Source organism: Tenrec ecaudatus, chromosome 12 (genome assembly GCF_050624435.1).
Source record: "Tenrec ecaudatus isolate mTenEca1 chromosome 12, mTenEca1.hap1, whole genome shotgun sequence".
NCBI classification, from domain to species: domain Eukaryota; kingdom Metazoa; phylum Chordata; class Mammalia; order Afrosoricida; family Tenrecidae; genus Tenrec; species Tenrec ecaudatus.
Window position 1 is genome coordinate 12,432,371 of NC_134541.1, and position 23,130 is coordinate 12,455,500.

General features: G+C 49.3%; 1 protein-coding gene across 1 annotated transcript in view; it reads right to left on the reverse strand.

Annotated features, from left to right (window-relative positions):
• The window catches only part of PTPN1 (protein tyrosine phosphatase non-receptor type 1), a 67,938-nt gene extending 52,478 nt beyond the window's left edge, over positions 1–15,460 (reverse strand). The window contains exon 1 of the mRNA XM_075528550.1: positions 15,227–15,460. Coding sequence (XP_075384665.1) covers positions 15,227–15,289 — 63 coding nt within the window. The 5' untranslated portion in view covers positions 15,290–15,460. The remainder of the gene's footprint in view (positions 1–15,226) is intronic.
• Between the last annotated feature and the right edge of the window lie 7,670 nt (positions 15,461–23,130).

Here is a 23,130-nt window from a genome sequence, read left to right on the forward strand (position 1 = left end):
GAGACAGTCTCTCTTTCTGCTGACTCCCTGTGAGATATCCCAGTTAAGACACATGGAGAGAGGCTGATGGCAGTCAGAACCTTGGAACTGAAGGAACCATGTGGAAAGGAAACCCCCTGCCAGCGCTGAGATGCTTACAAAGCCACTAGATCCAAAAGACTTTCCACCCATTGGCCTGTGATCTTCCTGCATTTGGTATCATTGCATGCGTTTCTTGAATCTAAAGAGGGCTTTAGATTGGTATCGTACATATGGGCTACTATCAGACTTATGGACTTGATCTGGACTGGGTTGGGATGTTTTCTCAATGTTTAATTGCTTTTATATATAAAACTCTTCCTTATACACACAAGTGTCTATGGGTTTGTTTCTCTAGTCTACCCGGACTAACACAATCCTATTACTCTTTTTTGTCATCCATTTGTCAGATAAACCCTTCACAAATCTCTGCTTAATCTAAGTAACCAGTAATCCCCAATTCTCTTTTAGAAACACTGGAGTCAGGACTACTTCTAACAAATCATCTTCAGAGCTAGAATAAAAAACTGGGCGGATATTCTCATGTTTTAAATGGTTAGCAGTGCTCTAGTTCTGACTATTTCTGTTTGGGAAGGAAAACATTAAGTGATGGTCTGATTGAAAAAACAGGCAGCAATCAGCAAACCATTCAGCACCATTCAAGACAGTAATTTTTGTATTTAAACTTAAAAACCATAGCTTTCCAAATTTTGCAGTGTTGAAACACCTAAAAATGAAGGCTATTGCTGAGTCCACTGACTAAGGGGATCTGGACCAGCAACCTTGCTTTACAAGGTACTTGACTTGGGAGAAACACACTCACTCACCTGTCTGCTGAGAATTGCTAATAAACAGGCCATGTAATGGGATCGGCCAACTGACAGTATTCAAAATATTCTTTCTTTTTTTTTTTCTTTCAAAATACTCTTACAAATTCACAATAAATGAGACCTTTGGTCTCGGGATGTCCGCTGCAATATCAGGGACTAGTCACATACAGGGACTTTCAAAAGTTCCTGGAAAAATTTCACTGTCATCTCTTTATTTCATTTTTCCATGAACCTTTAGAAACACCCCCCACACCCCAAGATTCCTTCTTAAAACCTTGATTTCACATATTAAAATGCAGTCTATTTTTGTTCAGACTAGTGATGATCGCACATCTACTTGGACAAGAAAAAGGAACACTTCCCAGAAGTGGTCAGTTCACTTCAGTAAATTCCTATTGCCAGCCCCTAAGTGCAATATCCTGAAGGTGTTGCTACAGGCATGTGACAGAAAACCAGAGCAAGAAGCGCTGCCCTCCTAGAGAGGACCCCTACAGAAGTGACATCAGTGGAGTGAGGTCACAGCCATGATGCAGCCTCCATGACACCACCTATCAGAGGCTCAGAGGGGCCCAGGAAAGGCAGCATGTGCGATGTGTTCCACGGCCCGCAGCTCTTACCTGAAAACAGGGAAGGGCCTCCTACCATCATCTGAGGTGTGGACTAAAGCAAAGAGAGCAACCTACTCAGCAGAGATGGAAGGAACTCATGGGTGACCGGGTGGAGAAAGGGTTGGGGACTCTGTTCAGAAGGTAGACTCTGAGCTGCTGAGGGCGACGGGGCAGGAGAGAAGAGAGAGAACGAGCCCTCACACAGAGACCAGGGTGGGGCATAAGGGCCTGGGAGGACAGGACAATCAGGCAGAGAAGCAATGACAGGGGAACAGAAAAGAAAAAGGATCCAAGAAGACAAGACACCTATACTGGGAGACAGCAAACATGAGGGTGGAGTAGGGGGCTATGACCGATTCTAGACCTGTGGGTCACGACCCTTTCACAAGGGTCATCTGATTCATAACAGTAGCAAAATGACAGTGATGAAGTAGCAATGAAAATAATTTTAGGTTGGGGGTTCACCACAACATGACGAACTGTATTAAAGGGTCGTGGCATTAGGAAGGTTGAGAACTACTGTTCTAGGTAATCCGCTGACAACAGAGAAGGGCAAACAAGAGTAAGCCCTTGATCAGGACCTAAAGAGCAACCTGCCCTTCAGTTCCCCACTTAAATGTTCCTTTTCTAGACTGCCTTTATTTGCCCACACCTGTACCTGCTTCACCTACTCCTGATCGCTATCGGGTACCTCTTCTGGGACGGCACCAGTCAATAGGAGCCTAGCTAGGCCAATGAGGCATTCTTAGTGCTCTGGACTGGAAGGGCCTCTGGCCATTCTGCTGGTTGAGGGGTAGGGAAGGGCCTCTGTTTGGCTTATGGGGAGAGACCATCTTGCTCCCCACTTATCCCCACTGGCCAGCACAGAGCATGGCAGTAAGAGCTGCCTGGGCATGCGCTGAGTGGCTGGAAGGACGGACCCTGCCAGGCACTGACCATCTAGAAGCGAAGAGCACATGGTAGGGGTGGGAAACAGCTTTCTCGAGCACTTGGCCTTGAGCTTTTGATTTCAAACAAAGTATAAAGTAGACATGACAGCACGAACCACAGTTCAAGAGTACTTTTGAGATCGGGCTTGGAGGACGGGGGAACAAAGTGTAGAACAAAGACCTTGAATGCTTTATAATGGCAAAGCAATGTCCTCATTTGTGACAGTGCCTAATTTATCATCCCGGAGGGTCCAGCAGAGTAAGCACTGGGCTGCTAACCACAAGGTTGGTGGTTCAAGCCCACCATCGATTCCATGGGAGAACAATGATGTTGTCTGCCCCCATAAAGATCTACAGTCTCAGAAGCCCCACAGAGTTCTACTCGGCCCTACTGATTCACTGAGTCCGAATCAATCCACGGCAGCAGTTACTAAATAATGTATCCAGGAATTATCAAAGAAAAAGCATCTTCTATGACATAAAAAGGCACTAAACAGCAAGAACTTTAAAGACACACCCTTTACCACTTATACATTTTTAATTTTTATCATGGCTACCATTTACTTTCTCCCCTTGATAGAGAAATAATATAATCTTGAGTTTAGACACATGATAAATGGTTATCATTTCTAACCAAGTGACAGGACTCATTAAAAATACTTCTTCGATTTCTCAAAGCAAGCCAACTTAGGCAAGTCACTTTTTCTAAATTCCCACAGGACCCACTCAGTTTAATTTCCCAGTGGGTCATCAAAAGCAGTTCATGGAAATACCACGGGGCCAAAAACGTGTGAACAGTCACATCCAGTTGCCTGATATGGGAAAAAATGGGGGTGACTTCCAACTTCTTCAAAGCAGCAGAGGGCGTGAAGGATTAAGGGGCAAAGGACAGCTCGGGAAGGACTCCAGGTTTGACTCTCCAGGCCATTCCCTCAGCAGACTCTCACGCCTTTCTCCCACAAAAAGCTACTGGGTTCAAACCACTGACCTCTCCGTTAGCAGTCAAGCTCTTTGAACACTGGGGCTGGACTAAAGCACACAACAGGGGTCCACCCTAAAGATGCTGCGCTGTGCTGACCCCGCTCTGCTCCACTCCGGCATCTGCTGCCACACAGGAAGGGGAATACAGGCTCTTTGACGGTCAGTTTCTCCAAGAGAAATCAGAAATTTGGGTTTTGCTGTGGTTTCACCTGATTGACAAGCAATGGCAAGAAATGAAAACTTGCTCCTTGTAAAAACACAAAGTGAGTGTGGGGAGCCACTTTTTGACAGGGAGATAAGAGGTTAGAAAATTGGGTAAAGGTCAGAAACCATCATCTCCTCCTGTCCTAAAAACTCAGGTTTGGCCTCCGTCCGTCCCTGTCTCTAGGCAGTCACATAAGTAGGAAAGTGGAGCAATGACCGATCCTCAGCTGGATTCAGGGCAGGAGACCTCAGGCAGAGAGAACACCGACGACCTGGTGACAAATCCAGAAAGGGGGACAGTCTCACAAACCCACAGGGGCAGTTTTACCCTGTCCACAGGGTTGCCATGAGTCAGAAAGGGCTCGGTGGCAGTGAATTTTATTATTTCATTTTTATGGTACATAGTAAACAGCTCAGGGGATACGGCACTTTGCACAGTGCCTGAGGCACACGGTTGGCTCCACAAATGTGAGCTGGTACTACTGGGCTTTCCAATGAACAAGAGAACCCGGACCGGACTGTGTGTTTCTCCCTCGAATAAGGGAGCTCCGTCCAATTACAAGAGCTCACTATGCTCTGTCAAACTCCAACTCACTGTCGTGGGGGATTCCGGCTCCGAGCGGACGTGTAGGGCAGAGTGTGAGTGAGTGCCTGTGGTAGTTAGATCATCTGCTGTCAGTCTGGGACTTGAGAGGATGAAGAATGAAGGCGTGGAATCTAGTCTGTCAATCGGGCCTCAGCCAATGAGGCCTCTGGGTGGGCATGGGCCTCACCTGAGAATTCTGGGAAATCTGTTATTTCCTCCTTGAAGGAGGGAGATACCTCTGTCTTTGGGAGACATTGCAGCTGACAAGACACATGGAACTACACTAGTGCCCTCAGCTGGAGAAGCCACATGGACCTACCTGGATGCAACCAGTCCTCTGAAGCCGGAGAAGCCAGGTACAGACCCCTGCCAGTGCTGAGATGCTTACAACGCCACTGGATCCAAAGACTTTCTACCCACTGGCCTGTGATTGTCCTGCATTTGGTGGCATTGCCCGTGTTTCTCGAGTCTGAAGAGGACATGATAGATTGGTATGGGACATATGGGTTAATACCGGACTTATGGGACTGGATTGGACTGGGTTGAGATGGTTTCTTAATGTACAATTACCCATTATATAAAACCCTCTTTTATACACATGGGTTTCTATGGATTTGTTTCTCTAGTCTTTCCGGATTAACACAGTGCCCACGTGGGTTTCCAAGACTGTGACTCTTTGTGGGAGTAGAAAGACTCCTCTTTCTTTAGGGATGAGGTTTGTTTTAAAAGGAACTGCAGTCACCCATACAGCCTTCAGTAATACAAAATCACCTGACTTTAGTGCTCCTAGGACGCCTCCTTATTGGTAAAGAGAAGGACGTGTGATAGTTGTGATAGGAATGACGGTGAAAACATGAATTTCTGGGCTAGTTTCAGATCAAGGCCACCATGGACTAGTCATACATTGTTCCCAAGCCCAGCCCAGGGAAGGACACATGGCCCCAATTTTTCCAGAAAGGTCCCCACGCCTCCACTTCCCAGCTTCTCCGATGACTACTGAGTGGTAGGATGCTGGAGGCAATCTAGGCTGGAGGCGATCTACGCTACTAGGCTGCCTGGTCCAATTGCCACATAACTCCTCCAAGGTCTCCTGACAGCTCAGGGCGGTCTCAGAATCCAACCCAGGTTTCCTGAGGCCTCTTACCTCTTAGTCCCTGGGCTTATGGTGCCTTGGACTAAGGTGGTGAAACACTACTGGGACTAAGGTGGTGAAACACTATTGTTCTACGTGAAATTAACCAGCACTGGAGGCCAAAGCCCTGTCACAACCAACTAAGAGGAGTCCCTGGGTCATGTAAGAGGTTAAGCCTCAGGGGACAAACCGAGGGGCAGGCAGTTCAAACCCACCCAGGGATCCACAGCAGACAGTTCTGCGGTGTGGAAAGCCCCTGGAGGGGGCCTCCTCTGCACACAAGGCTCACCAGGAGTCCAGATCCACTCGATGGTGTCTAATAGCAGCACCCCAACTCAGGGAACAGGGTGAGAGAGTTCTTAGCCACTGCCTGTCCCAGTTTCATTTCACCCCATCTCAGAGTTGCTCCAAAGTTGGTTTCTTTTAAACCATCACATCAACTATGCCTTTTCAACAAATGTTCCAACGCCTATCAAAGAATCTAGTTACTTGTTAGAAAAAGAGATGCCACTAAGCCAAGGGACCACTGGTCTTCAAAGAATGGTATAATGCTTCAAAGCGTCCAACTTCCCAAGGGCTGAGGAAGTAACTTTTTGAAATGGAGCCAGATGGAGAATATAGATTGTGTCCTACATTCAAATCCTGTCTTTCTAGAAAGCATGCTTTAATGTCAAAGGATAGAGAGCAAGCTGTGAAGAAGAGCCTAAAATTAGCTCAACCCACACTTAATCTAACATGCTTATCACTTCCTATGATCAACCTACAAGATTAGAACACTGAAGGCCTTTGCCATCCATGCCGTCCTTCCCTTCAGTTTTACCATTTCTCCTGTCTAAACTGGGCCTGGTATCTCAATACTCCTGAAGAGCGACAGTTCACTGACGGGAAGGCATTAGAGCTCAGCTTTGTTCTGTAAAGGAAATGGCATGTAGCGTGTAGTTCTTAAGTGGTTAGAGCGGCCACCTCCTCCTCAGACTGAAGAAAGGAAATTTGAGGTGCTGGACCACGCCTGTTTCCAGCTGCACTTCACACTGACGACCGATAACACACCAGATGCCTCCTTCCGTGGTTCGCATCCATCTTTGAAAGCCATTCACCCCTAGTTTCAAAGCAACCTCTACCAACCAAGGCGGTGGGGAAATACGCATGCTTGTTGTCATCAAGGAGTGGCACAAGTTGCAAAAGGCAGCTTGTATGACAGATATGCAATCACGAAACGGAAGAAAACAAAACGAAACACCCAGGGAGCCGGGTTGTTAAAATTCACTCAGCAAAATCTCCTGTCTGTTAAGTACAGACTTTTGCCCTGGTAGCATACAGTATTACACATTTGGGTGGCTAACCTCAAAGGTAACAGTTCAAAACCACTGGGCACTCTGTGGGAGAAAGTTGAGGCTTTCCACTCCTCTAAAAACGAAGTCTCAAAAACTCACAGGGGCAGTTCTACCCTGCCCTACATGGCAGGGATCTACTCGATGCACTGGAGTCTACCTGATGACGGGAAGTTTGTTAGAATCAGTTTGCTCATCTTGGCATCACTCAGCTTCTGCTCGCCCCCTCCAAGGATGTCCCTGTCCACAGGCAGTGCACAGCAATGACAATGTTCTTAAAGGAAAGAGCTGTCCAAATACTGTTCAAATCAGGGTGAAAACAACAAAGTAAAATAACAGCAAAAACAAACAAACCAACAAAACACCCCTTCCTCCCAGGAGACCACTGGCTACCTTTCTGAGGCTCATGCTCTCAACTCAAAGCCCCAAACCCCGGCACTCTCAGGGAGGTATCGGACTGCTGACTGCAAGGCCAACGCGTTATTCAAGCCCACCAGGAGGAATGGTGGGGCTGTCTGCTCCCGTAAAGACCTACGGCCTTGGCCGTCCTAGATAAGGTCATCCTGGGTTGGAACGGACCCAATGACAGCTGTTCTGAGTTTGGGTTCTCGCTGGGCAGTTAGCCACACAAATAGCCATGGCCCGAGGTAGGCCGCTTCACCCTTCTCCTTGCAGCAGTAGACTGAGACCCAGCGCTGTGGGCAGCATAGAGGCACACAAATCTAAAGGGGGAGCGGGGGGGGGGGGGTTGTATTTATAACAGTGACAAATGCTCACTCATCCTGGGGACTTAAAGTCAATTTACCGTATTATGCTAAAAGCAGTTTGCTTATTTGTTCTCTTGAGTGAACTTATATTCAGAAATGACTTCATCCTCAGGCATTTTTAAGTAGCCCTGTGTTCTTCAGAGAACTCCAACCATTTGGCATAATTACTTGATGTTCACTTTCCTGTAAGTAATTTGCAATCCTGTCTAAACTTCTGAATAACCAATAACCATGGGGGTGGAGGAGAGAGAATGAGTTAAGATGTTTGCTGGAACTTAAATGTGGCAATTTTTGAATAAGACTCTTCAAAAGGAAGAAATGTACCAGAAAGAGACTCATTTAAGACGAAAAAAACAAAAAATGCCCGGGGAGAAATGTTTCATAATAGAGGAACAGAGATAAGAAAAAAGAGTTTCATTCACTCATCACTGAATTCAAACAGACAATTCTGGAAACTTAGTTCTGCTCTGGTGGCATAGTGGTGTAGCAGCACGTTAGGCTGCTAACCGCAAAGTCAGCTGTTCAAAACCACCAGCGGCTCCAGGGGAGGAAGAAGAGGCTTTCAACTACTGTAAAAAGTTAGTCTCAGAAACCCACAGGGGTAGTTCTACTCTGTCCTAGAGGGGTGTCGTGAGTCGGAACTGACTGGGTAACAGTGAGTTGATGTGGTTCTGGAGTTCTGCTGTTTATCCTTGTAATTGGTGTCCCTCACTCTCAAAAGCCCCAGACACAGCCAGGCTTTTCCTTCTGAATCTATAAAGCAAGCCTGCCCAAGTGTCTGGGGAGAAGCCTTTGGCGTGGGCAAGAGGAGTGGTCCAAAGGATTACCCAACAAGTGACCAACCTGCAATACCGGATTGAGAGTTTTCTGGTACAGCAAGCACTAGATTAAAGTAGACTCTAAATTGTTTATTTCCCAGAGGGAGGGAAACAACGACAAAAGAACATAACCCCAAACCTACTGCCATCTAATTGAAAGAATGGCCCCTAAGATTTTCAAAGCTCTGCAGAAGCAGACTGCCACACCTTCCTCCTGTGGAGCCACTGGTAGTTTCAAACCGCTGACCTTTCAGTTAGCAGCCAAGCACTGAACCACCAAGCCATCATGGCAGGGCTCCCGTAGAGAAAATACTGACCTTAAGTTTTACCAAGTCACTGTTTACTGTGGAAGTCTGAATTACAGAAACCACCTCTTGAAGCACGAATACTGTCCCCTGACCATGGAGGATCCTAACAGTTAGGGAGAGGAATCCTTCAGACAGGCGATCAAATCAACATTCCCTCTCTTCTCCTCTTTCCCTCTCTCTCTCTCTCACACACACACACACACACACACACACACACACACACACACGGATGAAAATCATTACCAGCAGCTATTATTTTATTTGTAGTGCGACTTGTACTAAGTTCTAAAAACCAAAAGATTTGAGAGCTAGCTTTTTTCCTTTCTTTGGTTTTTTTTTGGGGGGGGGGGAGGGGGAGCGTGCAGGAAAGCAGAGGAGCAACCTCATCTAAGGGCAATGGCCTCATGCCCCTTTGCAAGACATTCCAAAACTGACACATGTAAATCAGCAGCGCCGTGCCCGCTTGTCATGTTGCCTTGCGAAAGGAAGGGAAGCAGGGCGTGGACCCACAGACTGCTTCCACAGAGTAAAAAAATCACGACTTCTAAACTGCTGGGCACTTTGGTGCTTTCTTCCTCAGCGTGGCAGAAGCATACTCAAGCATGCCAGTCAGCTGAAGCGGGGCCAGATGGAGGTCTCGTTCTAAAATTACACCAGAAAGGGCAGGTACTGTGCATGGATCTCGCTGGGGTTGACTCTTTCGTAAATTCTCAAGAATCAGTTCCTCTATCTTTTACAGGAAAAACCACCGAAGGGCCACAGAGAGTAAAGTGCGCAGAGCTGCGTCAGTACTGCTCACTTCCCCCAGCCCTAAATCAAGCCAGCCCTACCGATTAGAAATGCTCAGGGGCCAATGGGGCGAGGGGGCTGGGGGAACGATACCCTCCCACCAGCTTCTGTGCCTCTCAAGTTTTGAGTGGGACCACCCCCACCCTTGCCCAGGCCCCTTACAGAAGGGAGAAATCCCTGCAGGCTGTATACGGAGTTTTAGAAACATCAAATTCTCTTTGGGAGTCCAATAACCCATTGACACTGGGGTGGTTCTGACTCGGAGCAACCCAACAAGACAGAGAAGCATCCCTTAGGGTTGCCGGGACTGTCCCGTCTCTCTCCCGCTGCCCACCTTTCGGAGAGCAGTGTGCTTATCCGCTGCACCACCAGGGTGCCTTCTAAGTCCAGTCAAAGTAAGAGTCCTATTCAGTGTTGTCAGAGCTGAGGCTAGAACTTGCAAGAGACAGCCCACGAATGAGTGGCTCTCAGGAGCAGAGGGGTGTTGATTGAAGGCTCTGTCTGTTGTCCGTTGTCACTATTGATATTTTGTAAAGATCTCTGCCTTCGTGAGGGTTGTTACTTTACGGAGAGCTAGACTTCATATCCCACAATTTTAAAATGTTTTATGAATTTTATCATTCAACGACACGCAAAACCCTAGAAGTCGCGTGAGGACCGAGTGAAAGTAAAGAGGCCAGAGCCATTCACAACTTTTTCTCAGCCTGTTGCCACCGAGTGGGGTCACAGCAACCCCATGTGTGTCCTAGTAAAACAGGAGGGGGAACAGTACCCTCAAACTGCCTCTTAAGTTCACGTCAGGCCAAGCACAAATTTGCAGTGAAATTGAAAACTTCCTTGAAGCAAACTGGCTGTAAATGCGTCTGGATAAGTAGCCAAGCCTTTCTTCCAAAGCCACCACAGTGGGGAAGGTCTAAAATTCTTGTCATGCTGTGACTCAAAGGTGGTGGCTTTCTCCAAATGGCCTGCGCTACTGTTGCTGCGCCCCACTACAATGAGCCGGGCACCACGCACCTCGGATATCTTTATATTGTCAGGGCCTAGCTAAGTAAGCGATGCCGGTCTGAGGGCCAGTCTGCTCAATCCCAACCTCGGGAGGGCACTGAGATGAACGACAGAGATGGGCCTGCCGACCTCAGGACGTGTAGCCGGGGCTCCAGGGGACCCAGACAGAGGGTGTCCTGAAACAGCTGTAAGACAGGGTAGAACTGTCCCTATGGGTTTCCAAAACCATAACCCTTTACGGTAGTAGCAAGCCTTATCTTTCTCCTGAGGAGTCGTTGGTGGTCTTCAAACTGCTGACCTTGCGGTTAGCAGCCCAAAGCATAACCATAACCACCAGGGCTCACACACTTTAGGTAGTTAAGCTTGTCAAACAATTGCCCATGGGACCATGTGAAGCATGGATGTGGGGGGGGGGGGAGGGAATGGAAGGGCTGAAGAGGCACAACCTTCATAAAGTTGGGCTCCACTCATTTCTACAGCACGACCCTGGAAAGAACAGCGAAATAAGGGCCCTTGAGATCACCGAGCATGGCATGGAGCCCACCCTTCAACGAGTTGTGATGGAGGGATCTCAAGTCCCAGCCCTCCTAGGGACTCTAAACATACAGGGCAGGAACCACTGCTATGAAGCTACAAGGACCTGGAACCAACGACCCAGCATGAACTCCAATTTTTCTGAACACGTGCAGTTGTAAAGAAGCTGTCCAGCCTGCGCATGAGCAGCAGGGGGCTTCCAGAAGTTTGTGGAGGAAAAATAGAATGAAAAGTTACACAGATCCTATAGGAAAGGATACCAAACCTCACTGCCATCCAAGTCAATAAATACTGACTCCTAGAGACGCTACAAGATGGGGTCGAACTACCTGTGGGTTTCTGAGACTGTAACTCTTCATGGCAGTAGAACGTCTCATCTTTCTGCAGACTCTATAAACAACTGGTCCGAGGTAGATCTAAGAAAATATCCCCGGAAGTAGAAAAAACAAACAAACAAACCTAGAACCAAAACTTTCAAGAAGAACTCTGCCACTGAAAAACAGACCGCAAACAAAAAACAAAGGTGGTGGGGGTGCGGCAGCGTTATCTCAAGAGTTACCAGTCTGGAAAAAAATCCTCCAGGAAATTTCTTGTTCATTTCCACCATGAAATTCTGCACCCGCTTGGTCACATTACTCAAGACCATGCATGTTGATGGGCTGAGGAGCTAGCTGTTCACGCTACACTGCAAGATGCAGTGGGGAGGCCAGGGATCCCAGCCGTGCGTGTCCGGGAGCTGAAAGCTATTTGCATGACCGTTATCCCCCAGCTGATTTTGCAGAACCATCTGGCACGGCCGCCTCACTTCCCAAAGTACCAATGGATTCCTATAAATATGCCAGTGATGTCGAACAAATAATGATATGTGCACTTGGGTCCCCAGCTCAATCATACTGGTCCAGACAATTAAGAAAGTCTTCACATCAGTTTCAAAGTGATGAGCCGGCACCTAAATTTAGTTGGCCCAAACCAGGGATGAACAAGAACATTTGGATCGAATGGGTCACTCAAGATGACTAGTACTTCCCAATCTCTCCTTGTCACTCCTGTTTGTTGGGTCATGGTATGTAGATCTTTCTCCTCTGAACCAAAATACAGTTTTCTTGCTTTGGATGAGAAAGGCATTTAAACAAACATCATGGGGAAGTCCTGAGAGCCTTCTCCTTGGAAGCTAGCAATCCAAGCAGTCTGCAGCTCTAGGGAATCAGAATGCGTTATCGTTAGGATATGAGTTTTAACCTCAGTGGGCATTAGATTGCTTTCCGTAATGGAAGCAGCTATAAAAACAAACACCAATTCGAAAGAGTGGCCCATTTGAGAGAGCCTGCCTGGAACATGAAATAAATCTTGCCTTTGAGTCAAGGGCTATTGTGCCATCTCTTTCATGAGAAACAATCAAATCATTCACACTCGAAAGAGTAACCAATGCCAGAGAACCAAAGAATTCAGAGATGAGAGAAACAGCCCAACACCTGATCCCAAGGCCTCGAAAACTTCAGACCGGCAAGGGATCACATCCTAGCCATTCCTTTGAGTCCTGTCGTTTCTCTTCCTAGCTTCTAAAACCAACCACCCTCTTGCCCTGCCTTATTTTTTTTTAACGATGGCATTGCTCTACGGGGTAGCTAGCCACCTCAAACTCGAGACTCGCGGAAGTATGACTTCCATCTCCAGACCAGACACACAACTGCTTAAATGTTAGAAAACAATTTTCACAGCGCTCTAAATTGTGCGCTCCAAGCTGACTTTTTATAGCACCAAATGCTTATTCGTGTCTGAGCTATTATTAGCAGTAAAGATTAAAAGCAGGTCTCCATTCACTATCTAACTGAGCTAGCAGTGAATCTTTGCCTGAAACAGTTGCTTTCTAAGCCGCCACATGCTTCAGCACTCAAAATACACCCCCCGCCCCCCGCCCTTTATTCTCTGCCCCTGGGTCTCTGCATCTTCTTCTTCTCGGTGACAAAGGAAGTCGGGACAATGAGAGAGCATGATGGTGCTACCTCCCTATTCCAGTTTTGGGTAAAAATGACCATATGATCCTTCAAGTCATAGTAGATTGCACACTCCAAAAGCAATTCTGCGGTTAGCAGCCTCACTCTGACATGCCCTGCAGTAGTCACTTCTTTGGTTCCTTTTAAATTTCCATTCTCTGCCCAACCACAAGCACCCGGCTCTTAATCCTGGAAAAATAAAGGTGTCAGAGAACCAACACACCACTTGCAAATCTGGCCACTTTAGTCTCAATTGTCAAGTTGAATTCTGTGTTTTTTTTTAAATGCCAGCGTGATATTACCTGGTGAGGAGAAGAGCTGCTAGCTTCAATTCTGGAATGCCTGCATAGTAAAAGGTAAGATAAGTCCTCAGCGGACAGTTCCCTACGGTCAAAAGAAACCACCTCCAGTCCTGTGGCAATCCAGTAGGAAACTGGGGCAATCTCAATCTAAAGCCATCTTGACTAACTCTTGTGGTTCCAGTGTGGTGGAGAGGCTTAAGAACAACGAAGGAAATTAATTGAAGACCAACACATTACATGCTCCACACTAGCAGCTCACTTTAACACAGTTAACCAAGGCTTGGGTCAGAGCACGTGGGCTTAACACGGCATGAAATAAAATTCAACCAAGACCTTCTCTACAATAGGACTATGTTCCTGCATCAGTTTCACTCCAAATGACTTTCTCCTCAGGGTCTCCTCCCTCCACTCATGCCAGTCTATTTCATAGTCAATCTCCAGCAAAGAGTCTCATGAAAAGCCACTGAATATTCAGTGGCATTAAAATCGACGCAGAAAATTTGCCCTTACCATCTCAAAGTCATGAGTAGCCTTCATTCAATTAGCCCAGAGAGACCAGGCAGAGAACACAAATGTTTCTATTGATCCAGCGCACTTACATTGATTACAGTAGCTGGGCAACATTAGAAATATTTTTTCTATCAGAAGATAACCTACAGTCCATGTAAAATGAGCCCTGTCTAAGAAGCCTGATGCATATCTACCCCAAGACTGCCCCCAAAAGAGAGGCTTTTGTTAGCCAAGCATCCTAATGAAGGGCTTAAAGCTCTTTTCCATAAGAGGATCTCAAAAGAGATTTTAATACTATCCCTAGCTGAAGGACCTCACACATTGCCTTTTGGGCTTAAACGGAAAATAGAGGAAAAGGGGGAAATAGAAAAAAACGCAGTAACACACAAAACTACCTTCCCCCTAAACACAAGTAACCAAATCTCTCTTCTGTCCACTGCTTATTTAAGATACGCGGTGCGGTTCTGACTAGCCCTCCCAGCCCCGGCAATGACATTTAATCGGGAGTGCCTATTTTCTTTAGGGGAATCGAACTGCTTGTGGAAGCAGACATCTTCGTGTTTTTAATCTGTTGTTTAGGAGACGGGCTGTGCCGGCTTTCTTTACGAACCGCCTTAACCCACACGAGGGCTCAGAAGACAGACTCTCAGCCCTGTCCAGAGGATGAGCTGTGCCCTGGAGCCAGATGCTACTTTCGGGGAGTCAAACCTTCACCTGCTCGGTTCCCCTCGCGAATGGTACGATTTGGACTCCAGGAGTGGCTTACTGGAGGCCTCCTGGCTGGAAAGCCTGATACACTCGCGGCTTGCTGCTCGCGTCCTGACAGCGCACAGCCTTCTTCTGACCCACATTCCTCGAAGCTCCCGCTAAGGTAGCCCACCTCCCACCCAGAGGCTCGCGACCCCGTTAGGTGGCTTTGTTTTTTTTCTACAGCATCTGTCACCATCTGAAATGATCTGTCTGTGTCTGTCTAACCTATTCTCCGCTCCACAGGGACTCGAGCCCTTGCCTGTCTGGTTCGCCGCTCCTTCCAGCGCCTGGAGCTGGGACGAGCACGACGCCAATTTATATCCATTAAATGAATGAACAGGAAGGGGGAATGGGGCTGTCATCCGTGGAGTCCTCGGACAGACACGGGCCCAGAGGAAAGGAAACGTGAGGAGGGCGGGGGAGAGGCCGTTTCCCCCGGGAGACAAAGGAAAAGAGTCCGAGGTGGTCCCGTCTGGAAAGGAAGTCTCGGGGTGTTAAAGCCACCCCAGGGGACAAAGGGTGGCTCGGCAGGGGGGCGGGGTCGAGCTGCTGGGGATTCGCGCGGAGAGGCTAGTGGGCGGCCTCCAGGCTCGAGAGGTCACCCGGGCGGGAGAATAGGAAGTAGGTGGGAGATCTCGGGGGGAGGGGGGTAATGCAGGCCCACCCAAGGGGACAAAGAGGGAGCAAGGCGGCCTCGCCGCGGTCGGATCGAATCCTCTACGAGGGCCATGCTGAGGGCGGGACCCAGAGGGCGAACAGGGCGCGGTATTCTGAGGGGGGTTCCCGCGGCCTAAGTGAGCAGCCTGCCGCGCTCCGGGGCGCTCCCGCACCTGGTAAATGGCCGCCCAGCTACCAGACTTGTCGATCTGCTCGAACTCCTTTTCCATCTCCATGACGGGCCAGGGCGGCTGCCGCGTCTCCTCCTCGGCCCACTGCGCCGAACCCCGCTTCAGGCCGTGCCGCGATCTTAGCCTGCACCCCCACCGCAAGCCCGGCCTCTCGCCGCTACCGCCGCCGCTGCTCCTTCATGTCAACCCGGCAGCCGGAAGTACGCACCGCGCCTGTCGAGAGCTCCGCCCTCGGATCCGAAGGACCAATTGGAGCTCGGGAACCATTGCAAGCACTTCCGCGGGGCGGAGTCCCGAGGAGGCGCCGGGGAAGTGGCCCCAGCCCCGCGAGACGTTGAGCAGAGCGCACTTCCCCCTCCCTCCGGGGCTCCGGGCTCGGGTGTGGCGCCCTCCCGTTGCCTAGGCGACTCCTGGGCACCCAGCCCGCGGCGCAATGCTTGGCAAGGCCTGGCAAGGTTTGGGTGGGTCTTGAATTCGAGTCTGAACTCGGCCCCTTGAGTCACGGAGTGACCTTGAAATAGGCACTCCTCCTTCTTGCAGTGCCAAGGGTCCTGGCTGAAATATGGGCCGGGCAGAGAGGATTGCCTGCCACGCTCGCCTGGCTCCCAGCACTGGCCAGAGGAGGCTCGCCTTGTTTTCATGAAACAGGAAAGTCTTATGATTCACTGTTGGGGGAAGAGCCATTATTCCTAAAGGTAGGGGCTCTGTTTCAAATGCACGATTTCCCTGTGGGATCCTCGACTCAAAACAGTTCAGTTGTGCAACTCTGGAATGACCTCTGTGTCAGTATTTCCCAATGCATCAATGAAAGCCCACCTGGACCCTGCTCAGACTGTACCTGCGGAGAACCAATCGCACGGGGCATTGCAAGCACCTGGGAAGTGTGACGGATGTAGGTTTCTGGGACCACCTCCAAGGTGTGGGGCTGAGGCCCAGAATGTGTATTCCTCACTGATCACTCCGTGGAATGTTAATGTCCTAGTCCTTGGAGCACACAGGAAGGAGCGCCGGTCACGTGACCCTCCTGTAGACGGCATTTAAATCCCCAGCGTTGGCGTGTCACGTTCCGTGGAGCCTGTGAACTCCATGGGGTCAAACCCTGAGGACCAATCATGTCTTCCTGTCCCCATTCCAGTCTTCTTAGAGTGACTACATGGAATTCTTGGTTGAATTCCAGTTCATTTCCTGAGTGCTCGTGGCGCTGTGCCTGACATTCTAAGTACACACTCTCATCAGATCCCCCCGGGCCCCCCAACAACCCTAGGAATAGTTGCTGTTATTATACCCACTTTACAGATGAGAACTCCAAGGCACAGTGACTGGCTCAGACTAGCAGTGCTTAATACTTGTATGAAAGAGGATTCTAAGCCTGTCTCCAGGCTGTGGAGCCAGTTTTCCTGGGTCCCCAGTCCATCTCTGCTAAATGCTAGCTGTGAAGTCTTGGGCAAATTCCCTAACATCTCTGCGCCTCCTTTGTAAAATGCTGGTAATGAAAGTACCCACCTGAGAAGGGGGGTGTGAGGAGTGAACGAACCCCTGTTGTGCGCTCAGTATGTTAGGTTGCTTAATAAAAATTAGCTGTCATTATTGCATACCTTCGAATCATAACAAATGGGAATATGACCAAGCGTTTCCTCTGCTGGGTGTATACCTCAGAGAAGTCAGAATCGTAGCATGAACAGACATATCCTACCGCAGCACTTTTCACAATAACAAGACCTTGGAAACAACCTAAATGCCCCCTGGTAGAGGAATGAATGGATTAAGAAACTTTGGTCCCTACGCACAGAGGAGTACTGTGCCACGAAGCACCGTGTGGCATGGGTGAACTTGGAGAGCATTATGCTGAGTGAAATTAGTCAATCACAAAATGGCAAATGGCATATGAGACCGCTATAAAGAAAACAAAGCCAGACATTTACCCCAAAGTAAACAGACTTTAGGTTACCCAGGGCAGGAGTGGGGGAGGGAAGATGAAGCTGTAGGCTCAAGGGCAGGCTGGTGGGAACTTGGGTGAAGGGGATGATCATATTCCATAAGAGGGAAAAGAGAAATCGAAGGGGGGCAGTAAGCTCTTGGAGGAGCTGATAAATCGCTTAAATTGCGGAATACAAAGTTGATTATCTGAAATGTTAATCCCTACCTAACTCACAATTTTTAAAAAACCACAAATGAGAAATAAGTGAATTTCTATTGAATAAATGGAACTGGTCTACAAGGCCTGGCCTTTAAATACAGAGGATGCCCAGGGAGGAGCTGTGTTGGCCAGAGATGCCCATGAACTGGCCATGACCCACAGCAACAACAAAGTTCATGTGGACCGCAAGAGACTTGACCTCGTGGAGTAAAGGGAAGCGGAAGGTTGTTTCCACTGTGTTCCATGGAGCTAACGAAGGGAGTAATAGCCCATCTTGAGCCCAAGCGGCTCTTGTGCCTGCAGGGACTGTCACTCAGTGGCTGGAGTAGCCATAAAACAAGGCCAAAGCTATGGCAGGAGCTTGAGGGGAAAGTGGGGGAGGGCAAAATCCACATTTGGCCTCTCATGGCCCTGTGCTCATTAACAGACTCATTAACTGTCACAAGTCACCTCACACTTGGTGACTAGAAACAACAGCAAACACCTTCTGTCAAAAGCCCTCAAGTCAGGGGCCACACTGAAGTTTCAAGGGATAATCCTCTGCTTCCTGCAGCTTCTGGCCACCCCTTGACTTGCGGCGGCCAGCACTACTTCAGTCTCTGCCTCTGCTTTCACACGGGCTCCTCCTCTGGTATATGCTCTATAACATATGTTATACATGTTTTAACTCAAACCAAACTAAACTCGCTCCCATCGAGTTGATTCTGACTCAGGGAGAGCCTTATCGGGCAGAGTAGAACTGCCCCTGTGGATTTCTGAGACTGTAACTCTTTATGGAAATAGAAAGCCTCATCGTTCTCCCAAGGAGCGGCTGGTGGTTTTGAAGTACTGGCCTTGCAGTCAGCAGCCAATGTGTAACCACTACACCACCCAGGTTCATCCTGTTATAAAGACACTCAGTATTAGATTTCTGCCCTAGGATGACACTAATAATTTATACTTGCTACAGTGGAATAAACGTTGGAATAACAACCACAAGGTCGATGGTTCAAACCCACCAGCTGCTTCATGGGAGAAAGATGAGGTTGTCTGTGTCTGTAAAGATTTGCAGTCTCAGTGGCTATGTGCTGGGTTGCTGAGAGGTCAGCAGTTCAAAATCACCAGCGGCTCCTCGGGAGAAAGAGGAGGCTTTGCACTTCCTGAAGAGTTAACAGTCTCAGAAACCCACAGGGACAGTTCTACCCTGTCCTGTAGGGCTGCTATGAGTTGGAATTAACTTGATGGCAGTGAGATTGTTTTTCTTTCCTTGGTTTTCTTGAGGAGTTAGGACCAGGAGGGTTGGCACTCAACCTACTACGAAAGGCAGAGGGCGCAAGCTTGTCACAGAATTGATGCCAAAGGTAACTCATCATTTAATTTCCACAACAGCTGAGTCTCCTCCACTTCTGTTTTGGACAGAGTAGCAGTCAGAGAGAGCTTTTAATATTTGGAAGGGGAAATTCTCTCAGGTAAAAACTGCCAGTGTGCCCTGTGCCCCGCCCTGGCCCCTCCCCCAGCCTCCTTCCCCAGCCTCTCTGCCCCTCTCCTCCTCCCCTGACTCCAGGAGCCCGAGCCCTCTGATTTGGGCCCCCCAAATCCACCAGGCCAGTTTCCACATCCAGAGTCGGCTGCTCTTTCTGCTCGGATCACTTACATCACTCAGCATCTCAGGTCGATGTCGCCGCCCGGCCAGGTCTTTCTACCCTCAAGTCCCACTCTGCAGTGCCCCCTGTGACTCTGCTGCTTGGCATCTTGGCACTCTCCAAACCAAGCTCCCTGACCAAGTCGATTCCTGCAGGACAGGGCCGAACCTCTCTCTCTCTCTCTCTCTCTCTCTCTCTCTCTGGCTAGTGGATTCGAACTGCTGACTTTGAGGTTAGCAGCCCAATGTGTCATTTACTGCACTGCCAGAGCTTTTTAAAATGCCTCCATTTACTCCCACCCTTCACCACCACCCTTTCTCCAGCCCTTTCTGCCCACTGACTGTTCGCTTCTTGTCTGTGTCCCAAGCACCTGGTGTTGTTATCATAGGAAGTGGGATCTGAGTGTTGGCTTTGATCTGCAAAGCGCCTCGCTTCCCTGCCAAGGCCTGGCCTGGACCCAGCCAAGCCCCAGGTCTCTCCCAGCGGTCTGCTGCTGGTGGATGGGAGCCCTTCAGTGGTGACTGGTTAGAAACATAAACAAAGGACTGCATGTGTCACAAGTGCTAGAACCTCTTCCTGGCAGGCTTCTCGGGCCTTTCCCTCACGGATTCCGCTAATGGAGGAGATCGGCCCTGCTGATCAATGACCCATTGCCCGCTGAAGAATGTCCTACGGAGTGGGTAAGAGCGGCTGCTTACCAAGCCTCCCAAGGACCAGTGGGTGGCTTAGCAGCGGCAGACCCGAGAGTGGCCTGGTCATGTGGTCCAGGCCTTACACAGCGTCAAGAGCTCCGAAGCCAAACTAGGTCTCAGCTCCAATGGCAGCTCCTCAGGGCTAGCCCCTCTGACCCCTCCTCATCAACAGAGACCCGATCACGCTGGCCCGTGTCCTCCTGAGCAATGATCAGGAAACGGGCGAGGGTGTTTCTCCTTGTGTTAACCAAACCCAAACAAGACCAGTTGCTAGTGAGTCGGTCCCAACCCCTGCCCACCTCCCCCCAAATGGGGGTCAGAACAGGAGTGGACTCCTTACCGTTTACAGTGGCTGCCTTTGCACAAGTAGATCCCCAGCCCCTTCTTCCAGGGCACCGCTGGGGGAGACTCGAACTGCCAGCCCTTAAATTAGCAGCTGAGCACTTTGTTGGTTTCACCCCCCTCCTCCGACCTCCTCCTTAGAGTTGCCATGCTATGCGGGGTGGGGGAGGGTGGCTTCAAAAAGTTCGTGGGGAAACAGAATGAAAAGATGACGTCATTTGTCTCCCACGAACATTTTGGAAGCCCCCTCACCTGTGTGCCCTATGTGTGTGTGATACACTTCACGGAGAAGAGGACCTAGGTCGATAGGGCCCAACATGGTCTCTAAACGACAGACCCAGTGAAGCCCACTTGGCCTCGGGAGGTTCCAGAAACCAAGACAACAGGGCTTCTTTGTGCCCCGCCAATGCAGAGCTGGAAGGAGGGACCCCAGGGCGACCCAGCTCCCTCTGTGCACAGCCAGGAAGGGAAGTGGCCCTTCAGCAAGACCCACACGGGCTGTCCTTGAGGAGTTTGGACACCTTGACAGGTTGAAGATTTGGGGTGCTGCCAAGGACACCCTGGGATGGAATAACCAAGGGGTCAAGCCTTGGTCCAAAGAGTGGGAACATGGGTGCAGGACAGAGCCCCCAGATCAGATCAGCGCTAGCGAAGAGGGCTCTTCTGCTCTTGGTATTTTCCACCAGCCCTGTCGGTCTGGCTTATCCCCATTTTACAGATGAGAGCCGGGCTGCTTGGAGAGGGCGAGAGGGGAAATCCGTGAGCTCCCAGGGACAGAGGGCTTGCCAGGATGACAGAGCAAGTGGCACCGGAGGGGACCTGCCATTTACTGCCTCTCAGACCGCGGGCCAGTTGCTCAACCTCCTGGCGTCAGTGTGGACACACTCCAATGAGAGAAACCCAACTGAAAGTGGCTTTTGCAAAACGGGGAATTTACTGGCTCACAAAACTGGGAAGTCCAAGGGTGGCTTGTTCCAGATACAGCCAGAGCCAGGGGCTCAAGCAAGGTCATGGGGACTCAGTCTCTCCTCCCTGCTCTGGTTTGGTCCCACCCCCTGTCCCCTGCAAGCAGGCCCTCCTGCAGGGGTGACCAGGGTGACCCAGCAGTCCCACACTGACTTCGGGCCAGATCAGCCACCCAATGGAAAGCTACCTTCTTCCCCCAGTAGACCCAGCACTAGTCTCATTCGTCTCAATGGGGCTCATGTGGCACCCCCTCGATCCAGGGGCAAAGTTGGCAACGGAAAAAACGGAGGCCCAGCAAGGTCATTTTCTTAACTGAGGTGGCATAGCTAATTAGTGAAAATGAAAACCCACTGCCATCCCATGGGTTCCAGCTCTTAGCAACCTGATAAAAGGTTTCTAAGACTATAAATCTTTATAGGGACAGAAGCCTCACCTCCCTCCCAAAGTGTGGCTGGTGGGTTTGAACCACTAACCTTGAAGTTAACAGCCCCGTGCCTAACGCAATGTACCACCAGCTTTTCTAAGACCTACACCAGTGGCAGACCATCTGGTATCAGCATCAATGCAGACCATCTGGTATCAGCATCCACAGTGTTATAAAGTCCCCCCATTTCAAGTAACTCCCACAATCTGACATATAATGAGCCTGACAAGAATGGCAAGAGTGAAGCCAGACCTTTACTGAGCCTTACCCGAGGGGAAGTGCTTCACGTGTGCTATTAGCTCATTGAGCGCTCACAACCACCCTGTGAAGCCTATCGAGGTATTATGGCGTTATTGTCCTCATTAGAGTACACTGAAGCAATTTACTCACAGTCATGGCTGAAGGAATGGTGGGGCCAGGATTTGAACCCTGCTCTTGAACCCTGCTCTCCTGGTTCTGAAGTTCTCTATACACACAAATAAATGAATATATGTCTGTATCTATCATGCACACACACACAAACATACATGCTCATACCTAGATTACACCTCCACATGAAGAACATTTTAAATCACAATAATTGGGCACATAAGAAACACGATAAACAGAGAAGATGGAAGTTGTGAAGGATTTTATTTTACTTTGCTCCACAATCAACACCCATAGAAGCAACATTCACCAACTCAAACAACCGTAATGCATCAGGCAAATCTGCTGCACAGAATCTCTTGAAAGTGTTAAAAAGCCCAAGAATATGCCTCAGACCATTGTAAACATGGGTCTGTTGTTAAGTTGGAGGCTTCTCCTGACTCTCAGAGGCAGGACACCCAACCAGGAAACCAACGAGGAAGAAGGAAAAGGAAGCAGAAAGCCCACAGCTTGTTGGATGCAGAGGCAAAGGATTGCACGATCAGTAGATCAGGCATTTGGTTGCAAAGCTCAGCGAGTCCAGGGTCAGCAGGTCAGATAGCCGGGTGCCAATGGCTCCCAGGGGTGGCAGGAAATATGGCGGACTGGCTCCGGTCCAGAGAGGCCGAGGTGGGTGAGCCAGACTCTGCCAGAAGCCACGAAGTTCCCTGCAGTGTCCCCTGATTTGGAAAGTACACCCCCTCCCCCACCCAGGGGAGCATCCTCAGGGCTGTGACCTGAGTTTCCAGGGTTGCATTCCACCCTAATCTTACAATGGATTGGCTGCTCACAGCAGATCCTATTATTGGGCTGATCACATGGTGTAGGTCACATCATAGGGGATTACTCCTCCTTAATTGCCAAATCACTGAGAATCCTGGCAGAGCCAGGCTGACGCAGACTTAACTCTCTCAAGAACTGAAGGGTACATAGTCCAAGCTGTGGTATTTTCAATGGCCTCTCACACACGTGAAAGCTGGCAACAGATAGGGAAGACTGAAGAAGAATCGATGCCTTTGAATTTTTAATTTAAGGAATGATAAACGCCCCATGGACTGGCAGAAGAATGAACAAATATGTGTTGGAAGAAATACAGTCAGATGTTCCTTGTAAGTGAGGATGGCAAGGCTTCGCCTCTTGCACTTTGGATGTACTGTTATCAGGAGGTACCCATCCTTGGAGAAGGATATTATGCTCGGTGAATTAGAAGGTCATTGAAAAATAACAAGACCCTCAAGGAGATGGATGGCCGCAGTGACTGCCAACCAAACCCAAGCCCAACCGACTGCCAGGGA